The following is a 13378-nucleotide window of genomic DNA, read 5'->3' as shown; positions in this document are numbered from 1 at the left end:
GTACACAGAGGCCAACCCTTCGAGGATCCTGAGGCATCCAGAGATGGACCTGCTCCAGCTGGTTTCTGCCTCGTGAGGATTTGGGTATTCAAAGCAATGCTGCCAACCCTATGTGGACTTTGAGGAAGACAACAACCTCCAAATTAATATACACATAAAATTCTACATGACTATACATAAATGCAGAAAGGACATTGTTCATATCATACTCTCCAGCGTCACCCAAATGAGGATGGGTTCCCTTTTGAGTCCGGTTCCTCTCAAGGTTTCTTCCTCATATCATCTAAGGGAGTTTTTCCTTGCCACAGTCGCCTCAGTCACCTCAGGCTTGCTCACTAGGGATAATTTTGTCTAACATCTAGGACTGTTTGCATGTTTTTGTTTCTGTTTGCATGTTTTTTTTGTTTCTTATGTACTGTAAAGCTGCTTTGAGACAATGTTCATTGTTAAAAGCGCTATACAAATAAAATTGAATTGAATTGATTTAATAACTCTTTCAAAGCCAAGATTGAGGTTTTGGAAAAACAGACACTGCCTTTGACTAAAGCAAAGAAGCTGTTTCCAATCCATCTCTTAAAAGCCTTAATAGCCAAACACAAAAACGGTCCCTTGGTTCATCATCCTCCGATGATGATTCAAATGACCCTGGCTTAGATCCAGCAACCACTGGGGTAGTGCCAATGGTAATTAAAGAGATAAAGTCAAAAAGGATGAAGAGGCCCCTGAGTTCTGAGCAAGTAGATCGTATGGCAAAATATTTTAAACATCCCAGAGAAATGGGCATGGGACCATTCCTGACTCAGATGACAGGTAAATTTCAGTTGTACACCTTGCATCCTTTGGATATCATTGCCATATGCTCTCAGATATTTCTGCCTACTGAAGTGGAGAAGTTGAGAGATTATTATAATACCTGTGAAAATCAGCATTCGCTCACTTCGGTACAGGAATGTACCAATGGCCTTCTCGACATCATTCATGATTTTGTGGACAGTGTTGGCGTAAAGTTTTTGATTGTCAACAGGGAAAGAAATGAGACTTTGATTGAATAAACCCGGTGTTATGCTTAGGTGTTTATGCTGTATGGAGGATACAACATGACTTCCATCTCTGAGGTTCTTGGAAACTGCATTCCCATTAGTCAATGGGCTGATAGTCTAAAGGCTGACTTATGTAAGGTGTTACCAATTTTGAAGCCCGACTGGCATAAGGCAAGGCTTCGTGAGCTGGCCGATAGCCTCGCGGCGTCTAAGAGAGACTTGAATGTGAAAATGCATGTGTCTGCACTGTTGCAAACAACTGCTAATGTGGTAAATGCTCAATTCAGTGGGATGAGTGCCGGTATTATCATAAGCAGGGTGAAAGGGTGCATGCCATAAGAAGAAGGCTGACTTGAAAAAGCAGAGTGGGAAACACGCTCCAACTTCGGGAGCTTCTCAGCCTGACCTGCTGGGTGGGACTATCTTGTCAGAGGTGGCGGGGCAAATAATTCAGCTGGTACAACGTGCCTCCCACCACTCGGATGCTTTGCGTCTGCCTTCCCCTCCTCCTGCTGCATGTTCTTTTTTAGATATGTCCACTGTGAGAGCCTAGTTGCAGCCAATTATGCATGAGCAGGATAACAGATTGTATGTGATAATCACTGTGAATGATCATGAAAGCAGTTTTTTGATTGACACTAGTGCACATGGTCATAAAACTAATATTGTTGAAACTTAATTAGCTGCTGCTTCAGTCCAATTTTAGGACAATCAATAACAGCTGGACAGAGATCCCTTTTACCTTTGATGGTGCAATGAGTGTACACATGGCTGCAGCATGATAAGGGAGAATCCAAAAAAAAAAAAAACACAGGCTTTCATTTAATATATATATATTAATTGAAATATATATATTAGTGTAGCAGCAGTGGTGGATGATAGACACTGTTAAAAAAAAAAGAAAAAAAAAATGTAATGTATGAACATTGTTTCACTACTAAGTGAATAAGTATATAAAGTTATTGCACATAGAATTGTAATAATAATATTGCACTTGCTGAGTGGGGTAGAGTAATATTATTATTCAGTCTTTGGTTGGTAGGTCAGTCTCAGGCCATGGTAGTGTCTATGCTGGTGGTGATTAGAGTCTAGTAGAGGTCCTCTGTCATGTGCACACGAAGAAACTTAGAGCGTTTGACTCTCCACAGTTGTTCCATTAATGTGCAGTAGTGAGTGGTCCACTTCGGTCCTCCTGAAGTCGACAATCATCTCTTTAGTCTTATCAACAATAAGAGATAGATTGTTGTCTCTACACTATTCTGCAAGCTATTCACCTCCTCCCTGTATGCTGACTCATTGCTCTTGCTGATGAGGCCCACAACTGTAGTGTCATCAGCAAACTTGATGATGTGATTTGAACTGTACTTTGCAGTACAGTCATCAGTCAGCAGGGTAAACAGCAGTGGACTAAGCACACAGCCCTGGAGAGCGCCAGTGTTCAGTGTGATGGTGCTGGAGGTGGCGTTGCTGATCACAGACAGAGTGGGGTCTCCTGGTAAAAAAAGTCCAGGATCCAGTTGCAGAGGCTCAGCTTTCTTATCAGTTGTTTTGGGATAATTTGGTTGAATGCGTTACTGAAGAACAGAATCCTTACATAGTTGTCATTTTTTGTCCAGGTGAGAAGACTGGTCAGGTGGGAAGACTGGTTTTAGGATATTATTGCTGGGGGCCACGGAGGTAATATCCCAGGCACAATTAATAAATATACTAATTTCAACTTATCGCTGGATGAATAGTTGATCAGCTATTAAAATATCAAGTTTGCAAAATTTCCCTTCTGAGCTGATCTGATAATTTCCTACATATTTTGGTGGAGAATGCGGGCAGCTTAACCTAAACAGCTAATTTCCTTCACCTGCTTTTAATGTTATAGCTGATCAGCGTATATAGGGGAACAAATGTATTTTCACTGTGACATATTAATCAGTTGAGTGAAAGAATAGCTGCCATGTGGCATGTACTGGACAAGTAGGGAAAATTCTGTAAATTAAATGCTGTAAATTAAAAATTTTAAAAAATGTAAAAAATTTCAAAAAATTTCAGTGGAATAACCTTAGGCAGGAACCCTGGGTTTGGCCCCAAGGTCGCCCTAGTCACTTGTATGTATTTGTATGGAAGAAGTCATAAGGGACTCCAACACGAGGTGGAGATCCCACGCTGAGATCTTGGGGGAGCACAATGAAGACACCTAGCTCCTTCCAGAAATGCTGTTTTGAGCTAATGAGCACCCAGCAAGCTGCCTCCCACTGTGCTGTGGTGAACCAAAATAGCCACCACATACACTTTCAGCACAGAGAGGGACTCGCTGCTATCCAGCAGCCCTTGAAAAAAGCTATCACTTTAGGTACTGAGCAGTACCTGGGTCCAAGGGCTCCAATTGGGCTCACAACATATTTAGAGCATACAAGGCACACATAGTAGCCTTCAGGATCATTTCATGGACTGAACAACTGTAGCTCTGACCATGGGCACAAGGTGCACAGGATAGCTCAAAGATCTACATGCGGTCTGGGATGTGCACAAGGCAAGTTAGAGAAAAGGAAAGACATGACATGGCATGAAAAAGTGATATTTGTAGCAAAAACACTAACTTTATTAGGAACACCAGTGCACTTGGACATTCATGCAATCAGCCAGTGTGACAGCAGTGCAACACATAAAATCATGCAGATACAGTTAATGTTCACATCAAACATCAGAATGGGGAAAAATGTGATCTCAATTCCTTTGACCATGACTGGTTGTTGGTTCAAGATGGGCCAGTCTGAATATTTAGGTATTCAGTTTTCAGTATTCAGTTTAGGCAAACTTGCTCCCACTGTAGACTCAGATAACTGTTCTTGGCTGACAGGCGTGGAACTCAATGTGTTCTTATGCTGTTGTAGCCCAACCACCTTAATGTTCAACATGTTGTGTGTTCTGAGATGCTTTTCTACTCACCACAGTTGTAAAGAAGCCAAGAAGTCAGGTTTGGAATCCAATGGTTTCTCATGTAGACTACTTTAATGATGTTTAACAATATTTGCATGTATTAAACATATAGGCTTGGGGGGCTGGGGCTAGGGTTAGGGTTATGGAATCAAGAGCACGTATAGCTTCCAAACATACGTTTCTAGCAGATAACAATTCCAGTGGGTTTGGAAGCCAATCGGTTTTGCGCAGACCTCTTTAATATAACAGGCCTTTATCCATCATAAACAATTGCTTAACTTATAGCACTGTCTCAGCGTGTCTCAAACATGCAAATGACATGCAAAAAACCCAACCTTGATGCAAAGGTTCTCAATAATTTCCTAACCCTAACCCTAACCCTATTTCAAAACTACCTTTTCTGTCCAAAGTTACAGAGAAGGTGGTTATTTCTCAGCTCTGGCCTGATTTGAACAAACATGATATACCTGGAACTTACAATCTGGTTTTAAAGCACTTCATAACACAGAGTCCACCTTACTACAAATGATCTACTGCTTGCTGTTGACACTGGTAACTGTGCTGTACTAATGCTTATTAGACCTTTTGAAATTCTTATTGAATGCCTTGAGCACACGGTTGGGCTTCAGAGGACTGTTCTAGACTGCCAAAGAACAATGCAATTGCAAAAGCAATTGTTTTTCATCTGTTGTTTTTTCCAGTATACAGTATATGCTTCCACTGGGTGACATCATTCAGAAGTATAAAATTTGTTTACACTGTTACGCTGTTGACACACAAATCTATCTCCGTTTGAATCCCAATAACTTGTGCTCACTGAAGTATCTCAGTGAGTGTCTGGAAGATGTCAAATGATGGATGGCAAACAACTTTTTAAAATTCAACGAAGAGAAAACGGACATCGTTTTTCCCCCCAGCTATTCCAAACTTAGCCAGTTTAACAAATATTGGAGCTCTCCTCGTATTTAAAGCCTCAGATTAAAAATCTTGGTGTCACTTTTGATCCTGACTTCAGATTTGACCAACAAATTAACTCAGTCGTCTTCCTTTCCAACCAAGATAGGAAAAAGTCGTTCACACTTTCACTCTTCATGCCTGGATTGTTGCAGTTCCTTGTACATGGGACTCAATAAGTGAGCACTGGCTCACCTTCAATTACTTCAATTACTGCTTACTGTCAAAAAGGGATCACATCACTCTGGTTTTATCCTCTCTTCACTGGCTCCTTGTCCAATATAGGATCCAATATAAGGTTCTTTTATGTGTTTTTAAAGCTCTTAATTGGCTACCCCTCTACTATATATTGTGGACCGGCTCTCTCAGCACTCAGCTCCTAGGCCTCTGAGGTCTTCTGATCAGTTACTCCTGGCTGTTCCATGATTTCGTTGAGGCTAAAGGGTAACTGTGCTTTTATGGCTGCTGTGCCAAGGTTGTGGAACGGCCTACCCCTAGATGTCAGGAGTGCTTCATCTGTTGCCTTTTTTAAATCAAAATTAAAAACATCTGTTCACACTTGCATTTTGAGTTTTTCCTATTTATTTTATTTTTTGTTATTGTCACTACTATTATTACTATTTCATCTCTTAGAATTTTTATTGTACGCTGTCTGTTTTTTAGTCTCAATTTTATTCTTATGTATGCACAGCACTTTGGGCAACTATTGTTGTTGTAAATGTGCTTTATAAGTAATATTTAATTACTTACTAATGATTTTTAACAATATTTACATCTATTACACCTATAGGTTTTGGGGCTGGGGTTACAGAGACCAGAGCACCTACACCTTTCTAACTTAATTTTCTACCAGATAATAATGCCAATGGGATTGGAAGCCAATCGTTCCCCCTACCCCCGTGGACTAGTAGAGTTTTAAAGATATTTGCATTTATTTATTACACTTATAGTCATGGGGGCTGATGCTAGGGTAAGAGTTATGGAAACGAGAGCATGTATAGCTTCTAAACTTATTATTCTAATAGACAATGTAAATAGGCTTGTAAGCCAATCTTTTTTCATGTAGACTACTTTAATGATTTTTAACAATTTTTGCGTGTCTTAAGTCCAGTTAGTTACAGTGGATATAAGAAGTCTACACACCCCCTACAATACCCCTGTTAAAGTTTTTGTGATGAAAAAAATTAAATCAAGATAAATCATCTCAGAACTTTTCCCACCTTCAATGTGAAATTACAATGTATAAAAATTAAGTGAAAAACAATCAGAAACATTTTAGGGAAAAATAGGAAAATTAAAAAAGTTACAATAACCTTGTTACATAAGTGTGCACACCTTTTTATAATTGGGGATGTTGCTGTGTTCAGAATGAACCAATCATATGTTCAAAATTAATTATCATAGAGCTTCATCAGTGAAATTATTCTGATTCACCCCAAATAAAGACCAGCTGTTTCTGTAGGATTTCATCTGACTGCTGAAGCCATGGTCTGCAAAGAGCTGACAAAGCCTGTACAGGGTCTCAATGTCAAAAGGAATCGATCAGGAGAGGGGTCTAAAAAATTTCCAAAACATTAGATTGTTACGACCAATGGCGAGTAGGACCCAAAAATAGAACACAAACGCCGGGGAGGAAGGTTAAACGAATTTTATTGAAGGGTTATGGAACAGCTGCTGAGGCCGGGGCTTGAACTTGGGTCAGCACAGTGAGGATCAGACACTCTGCCCCCTGCCATGGGGGAGAAAGAGTGAGGTGGAAACGTGGCTTAGCGTACTGTTGACACCGGGGCTTGAGTGCAGCTCGGTGACGTGGACATAGTTGCTCAGTCTGGGAGTCACAGAGAAGACGAATCAGGGCTGGGGTAGCGGAGTGCAGGCAGGCAGGCAGGCAGACAGAGAGAGAGAGATGAACCTGGAAAAGAACAGGAAAAACAAGATTAATCAAAGGGCTAACAAAGCAGAATAAACAAATCAGAGATGGCCTTAGCGGTGATACCACACTGGTAGATGGGTCAATTTGGTGGTGAGTGACTGGAGAACTGGGGTTTTTATGCGCTGTGCAGTCTGATGAGGAGATGAGGAGCAGGTGCTTTCGCTGATCAATTAGGAAGAAATGCAAAGTGGAGCGCCCCGCCCGGAGACACACACACACACACAAACAGGAAGTGAGGGAGAGACAAACCAGGAAACACAAGGAAAGGGAAAAACAAGAAAACACAAGGGAACAGGGAAACCATAGGAGCCTAAGCCTGGACATACCATGGAACACCATGTAGGCCATCATCAACAAGTGGAGAAAATGGAGCACCACAATGGCATCACCAAGAACAGGAGATCCCTCCAAAATTTACAAAAGGACAAGTGAAAATCTTAACAGGGAGGCTGCCAAGAGACCAACAGCAACATTAAAGTAACTGCAGGAATATCTAACAAGTATCGATTACTCTCTGCATATGGCAACAATCTCATATTCTTCACATGTCTGGGTTATGGGGTAGGGTGGGTAGGTGGAAGCCCTTTCTCGCAAAAAACATCCAAGCCCATCTAAATCACTCCAAACCATGTGGCAAAACGTGTTATGTTCTGACGAGACCAATTCCAAAAGATATAATAATACCAGAATTCCAAAAGGTATGTTTGGCGCAAAAAAAAAGCATATCAACAAAAGAACACCATAACCACAGTGAAGCATGGTGGTGGCAACATCGTGCTTTAAGGCTGCTTTTCTTCAGCCAGAACTGTGGGTTAATCAAGCTGGAGGGAATCATGAATAGCTACAAATACCAGCCGATCTTATTGCAAATGAATTTCACCTTTCAGTATGACCATGACCCAAAACATACATCCAAATCAACCAAGGAATGGCTTAACCAAAAGATCAGTGTTTTTGGACATTGTCGAGTCAAGATGTGCCATGCTGAAAGACTATTAGTTTACAGGTGTGCACACTTATGCAACTTGGTTATTGTAAGTTTTTTATTTTTCTTTTTTCCCTAAAAAGTTTCTGATTGTTTTTCACTTTATTTGTATACTTTGCAATTTCACATTAACGGTGGGAAATGATCTGACATGATTTATCTTAGTGTCATTCTTTTACTTCACAAAAATCTGCCATTTTAACAGGGGTGTATAGACTTTTTATATCCACTGAATTATAATTATCATAGTCCAGTTTGGTTGAGCCTGTGCCCACGATAGCCTCAGATTCCAGTTCCATTAGCCTCAGATTCTATGATTCCATTCATAGCAGTCATTTTGAATAATTGCATTTAAATTTTACCTTTTATGACAATAAACAAAAATGAATATAAAGAGATTTCATTTCTCTCAGCTATTAGCAAAACAAGATTATTTTGCAAACAAAAATATCTTCCAAAAGAAAGTAGCTTCCAGTGAAAGTGATGTTCTCGTGCAGATGCAGAGTATTTTTCCTTTAAAATGAAAATGAATGGCAGGTGAACATGGTCGCTTATCTGTGTGGAAACCCAAAACCTCAGCAAGGCTGAAACACGGGGCAGACAACAAGCATGTTAATGTACAACCCTAACACACTTGCGAGTAGAGCTTCAGAAAGCGTTTGTCTTTCTACTTTGTTACTGCATATTAACTTCTGAAATATTAGGACACAAATGCATCATAGATGGGATCCCAAAATTCATATTGAGTCCCTCAAGTATTTAAAAAAGAGGCAGCTGTGGGATCTGTTGGGAGATGATGAGACTCTGCAGTGCACTGCCAGGAATAACCCAAAGGTAGGGTTTCTTATTGTAAAACAAGTTTAAAATCATTAATTTAATCAAGAATGTTTAAAATAAAATAAAAAATGATAACAATAATCAGAAGCTGTAGGATAAGCTCCTGTATGAGCTACTCTGTATATGCTAATCTCTGTGTCTCTGTACTAGTACAGTATTTATACTGCAGTTACCCATTATCTGGTGAATTTATTTAATTTTAATTTAATTGGGATCTCCTTTGATTGGAATTTCCTTGCAATGTGCAATTATAATTAATTGTAAGCATCATTTATTCAATCTAATGTCTTTGCGCTTCATCTGCAGATGGTTGAAATAACATTAAGCCTACCAGTCATGTTTTATTCCTTCATTCTGTGTTTTCACATTCAGTTCCAGGACCTTCAGAGACAGAAAGAGGTTTTGTGCAGCTCAAACCGCAAGCTTGCAGAGCAAAATTTATCCTATCAGCCATATCTGAAATACAGCAAAGTGCTACTTGCAGAAAGATACCAACTTCTTGGCCAGCTTATCACGTCAGTCAGACACAAACAGAAGGAGTTAAGTACGTTTTCCAACCTAGTGCACTAATATTTAATGAGTGCAGTTCCAGAATTGCTTAGCTGTCATTCTTATAATTTTGTTTTTAAATTTAAAACATATAGGCGAGTTGAATGGGCGACTGAGCCTTAAGGCAATTCTTCAGCTTCTAAAAGACAATCTTGCTCATCTTAAGGATGAATCTGAGGTACATGCGTTTCATATTTTATATATGATTAAATGTAAAAAGAAAGATTCAAACATTTGTTTCTACCATTTCAGAGTCTATGGCAGAAGTTTTTGGAGGGTAAAATGTTGCTGGTAGATTTTATGGAATCTTTTCAAAGCATTCAGAAGTTCTACCATGCTCACCTGGTCCAGCTGGAGAAAATGCAGGATGTCCACATGCAAACAAACAGAAACTGGAGAAAAGAAGAACTTTCAAGTGACCAGATGTCATCCAGTGTAATGAATATGTTCTATACCATCTCTCCATCTATCATACTCCCTAGTTCTGTACTTCCATTAATGGGCCATTCCGTTAAACCACCATACCTACCTCGTCTTAACCACTATTCAGGTTCTGATTTTTGGATGCCTTTAATGCACAAAAATAATGCAGGGCATTCACAAGAATTTAAGATTACATGGCCACAAACTGAAGCCCATTTACAACATTACAAGAAATCTAGAGACCATGCACCATGAAGTTTGATTTCTGCAGAGCTACATAAATATTTAAAGTGTGTGTATTCTCATCCCCCAAAAGAGGATAGCTTCCCTTCTGATTCTGCTTCCTCTCAGGGTTTCAAGGGAATTTTTTCATGCCACTGATTCAGTAATCAGGCTCACAAGCCCACTGCCATTTGTTGCTGGTACCAAGTCGTATCTATGATTAGTGGCTATTACATGGACTTAATTCATTTTCATTGAGCAGATTCCCTCCCTAAATTATACTTTATGTCACCGGACTCACCCCATGCAGGTGAAGTTCAGCCAGGGGTTCGGCTCCTTGATCAAACTCTAATTAGAGGAGATATAGAGACACAGAAAGGGGGAGAGTGGAGACATTGTTTGCCTGTTTGCCTTTGGATAAGACTTCAGTTACATCGCTGTCAGTGACTGTCATTGTACCCTGCAATTCAAATTGGGCAATTTTCTCATCTGTCAGCCACATGCTTACTGACCTTGGGCTCTTTGCTACACTGCTGTCTGCTGCAGGCTGCAATATTGGAAAACAGAACTAAATGGCATGCAAGCATTCATCATTTATACACCTGGAATATGATCAAAATTAATTATCTCATTTATGTGTGTAATTGTTCAAATAAACACACTGGGAAAAACAACTGTCTTTATTCAGAAAAAAATTAAAATACTTTCAGAGCAAAATATATTTTATTCCTCACATTATTCAATATCTCATTCACATAATTAAGATCATATAAATAAAGTCATCCAGTTATTCTACAGAAAGGCTGCACCACACAAAAGGCAATAGTATAAAAAGTCAACAAAAATCTACAAAACTGTTAACTTCCCTGTGTAGAACGTAAAGCGAAGATTTTTGCAATTCGTTTTGTTTCTTCTGATGATGGAGGAACACCGGGCCTTGGCCGAGTCACTCTATGATATGTAAACTCAGATTTTCCAGAAGCCTAAAACAGATTATTTTAAAAACATAAGGAGAACTGTCGCAAAAAACCATAAAATACCCATAACACAAATAAGAATTGAAAAAATTAAAAACACAAACACAAGGTGTAAAACACCTTCCTGTGTCCCTGCTCTCATCTTTGAAATCTATATGATTTGAAGATATGCAGCAGATTTGCCATAGTGTTCAAAAGTAAAGAAATTCAGAGGAGTAAATATCTGTCATCCAAGGATGAGGGAAGTAGGGGTGATGATTCCTTAAATTGCAAATGCAGCTTCAATTGGAATAATAATAATAATAATAATAATAATAATAATAATAAATAAAGTTTTTGAATTTCTTTGTCAGAGATATAGGAGTTTGTATGTCCGTATTCCTCTTATACCACAGTGATTTACCAATGATTAAAATTGGTCATTTATTAATGAATATCATACTTTTTAACAGTTCAAAGGACAGACGAGTTTGCCCTTTCTGGTTTCTCTGTTTCATAACAAGCAGCATTTTTCATCTCATTAACTCCAAGAGAGGGAAAATGAGAGGCTGGTGAGTGAACCAAACTTAGGAAACTGACTTTTACAAAGCTGTTAAAAGAAAATCTCATTTACACACAATCTCTGTTAAAAGAAAAATGATTTGACTATCATTCAGGTGTGGCATCATAGCTCATGCCACATATATGCTGCTTAAAATTCCAACACCCCAATGTAAAACACCTTCCTGTGTCCCTGCTCTCATCTTTGAAATCTTTATGATTTGAAGATATGCAACAGATTTGCCATAGTGTTCAAAAGTAAAGAAATATAGCAGCAAGACTTACAAGATCAGGGGAGGTTGAGGGAAAAACAGGAGCTAAACGCAGCATTCTCATAGATGCCTCCAAGTGGTGAGACGGAAGGAAGAAGTTTGGAATCTCTACAGTTTCACAGCTAGAAGAAAATGGGTTAAGGTAAAAGCAGAAGCCAAAGGACAGCTCTATGATGTTCTAGGGTTCTGTCTGTCTATCTGTCTATAGTGATTTCGTACTCTAAACCTTAGCAGCATATCTTTACCAGTCATGTTGGAGATCTGCAGTCATTTTACAAAGATGCACGCATTTACATTTGCCCATTAAGGTCCCTTTACAGAGGATGTGACCTATAACAAACACATATAGTGTATCTACCCTGGAGCCTTCAATGTCTTCTGAACCAAGGATTAGGGTTAGCCTAACATGTTCCATATCATCACCATGAATCATACATGTACAGATCTAAATGCATGAAGAACCTCTTAATGACTATAGGACTAACTTGATCTGGTACTGTTGTCCTGAAAAAATTGCACAGACAATATTGCAGGTAAAAAGGATACAGTTTCACTTCACTTTCATCTTTTTCACATTCACTGTTTGCCTTTGTGATAGATCCAGAGCTAGAAGATAATGGTGAGTCATCTTCTGTATCTGTTGTGCTGTCATGCTGACCATGGTCTGTCATCTGCCTGGTGTCTTGTGTGGAATCCTTGTTAGAAAACACCTCTTCATCTCCATGTTCCACACAAATATTATGCACATCTCCTTCTGCATCTCCTTCTGCATCTCCTTCTGCATCTCCTTCTGCATCTCCTGCATTCTCACATAATTCAGTCCCAGCAGAAAGATCTGAATCAGTAGCAGTTCTCTTTGGTTTAGAGGTAGTAACTGGTGGAGACATTGCAGTTTTTCTCCCCTTTTGGTGTATGAGGTCTACAGGCTGCTCTGTTGCCTCAAGACTCTCTAAAGAGCCAAGTTCAGGATCAGACAGTACAGTAGTCCAGGGGCTTGTCCTGTCCGTGGCTGAAGTGACCTCATTGAGCGGCCGAGGTTCTATCAATATCTCTTCAAACTCACCATTATCATTTTCATCCACCTCATCCTCAGTGGAGAGACCGTCCTGGTGGAGTTCCTCATACCTAGAATCAAATTCTTCTGAAGTAAGAGACATGAGGGGTGAGATGTCCTCTATCTTTGCTTCTGGGACTTTTTCATTAAAGTTCTCTGTGTCACAGTTCTCTGACTCTGTTAGTGTTGAACGTTCCACACGTTCCACAAAAACACACACTTCAGATTCAGCTGGTGTGGAAGGATTCCTAAGCGTGTTTGAGGAAGATTCTTTGGTTTGATGTTGACTTAGATCTGTAAAAGCATGAATATATATTTTCACAATGTATAGTTTTAGCAACTAGTATTAGAGAAAACAGCAGCTTTGATGACGGGCTTACTTTTAATAATATCATTGACCTCTCCCGCCAGTTGGTTGGACTTGAGCAGTAGCTGTTGCGTGTCTATTTCTGAATTCCTGTGCACTTCCCTGTAAAAAGAGTTTTGATTCTGCTCACTCAGTACAGAGAACACAGGTGTAGACAACTTGTGGCTGAAGTACTTTCGGATATCATCCAGCTCACTGAGGTTTTTCCTGAAAGACCATAAAACCTGAATCACAAACTCTATTTATATTCATCACAGTGCATCTCTCTAGTCTTCTTAAGCACAAATTTAATCC

The 13378-nt window shown here is 39.5% G+C and overlaps 1 protein-coding gene across 2 annotated transcripts in view; it reads right to left on the bottom strand.

Annotated features, from left to right (window-relative positions):
- Window positions 1–10539: 10539 nt before the first annotated feature.
- c2cd3 (C2 domain containing 3 centriole elongation regulator) overlaps window positions 10540–13378 on the bottom strand; it is a 28407-nt gene continuing 25568 nt past the window's right edge. The window contains exons 30-33 of one of the 2 annotated variants that reach the window (XM_034310634.2): window positions 13098–13186; window positions 12210–13011; window positions 11677–11785; window positions 10540–10857 (exon numbers count right to left, since the gene is read on the bottom strand). In XM_034310634.2, the coding sequence (XP_034166525.2) occupies window positions 10732–10857; window positions 11677–11785; window positions 12210–13011; window positions 13098–13186 (1126 nt within the window). In that variant the 3' untranslated portion in view covers window positions 10540–10731. Of the gene's footprint in view, window positions 10858–11676; window positions 11786–12209; window positions 13012–13097; window positions 13292–13378 lie in introns of both variants that reach the window. The other variant, XM_026924225.3, reaches the window with a different exon arrangement.

The sequence above is a fragment of the Pangasianodon hypophthalmus genome, chromosome 14 (genome assembly GCF_027358585.1).
Source record: "Pangasianodon hypophthalmus isolate fPanHyp1 chromosome 14, fPanHyp1.pri, whole genome shotgun sequence".
Classification (NCBI taxonomy): Eukaryota; Metazoa; Chordata; class Actinopteri; order Siluriformes; family Pangasiidae; genus Pangasianodon; species Pangasianodon hypophthalmus.
The sequence above is the reverse complement of the archived record's forward strand: the minus strand, read 5'-3'. Positions and strand labels throughout refer to the sequence as shown.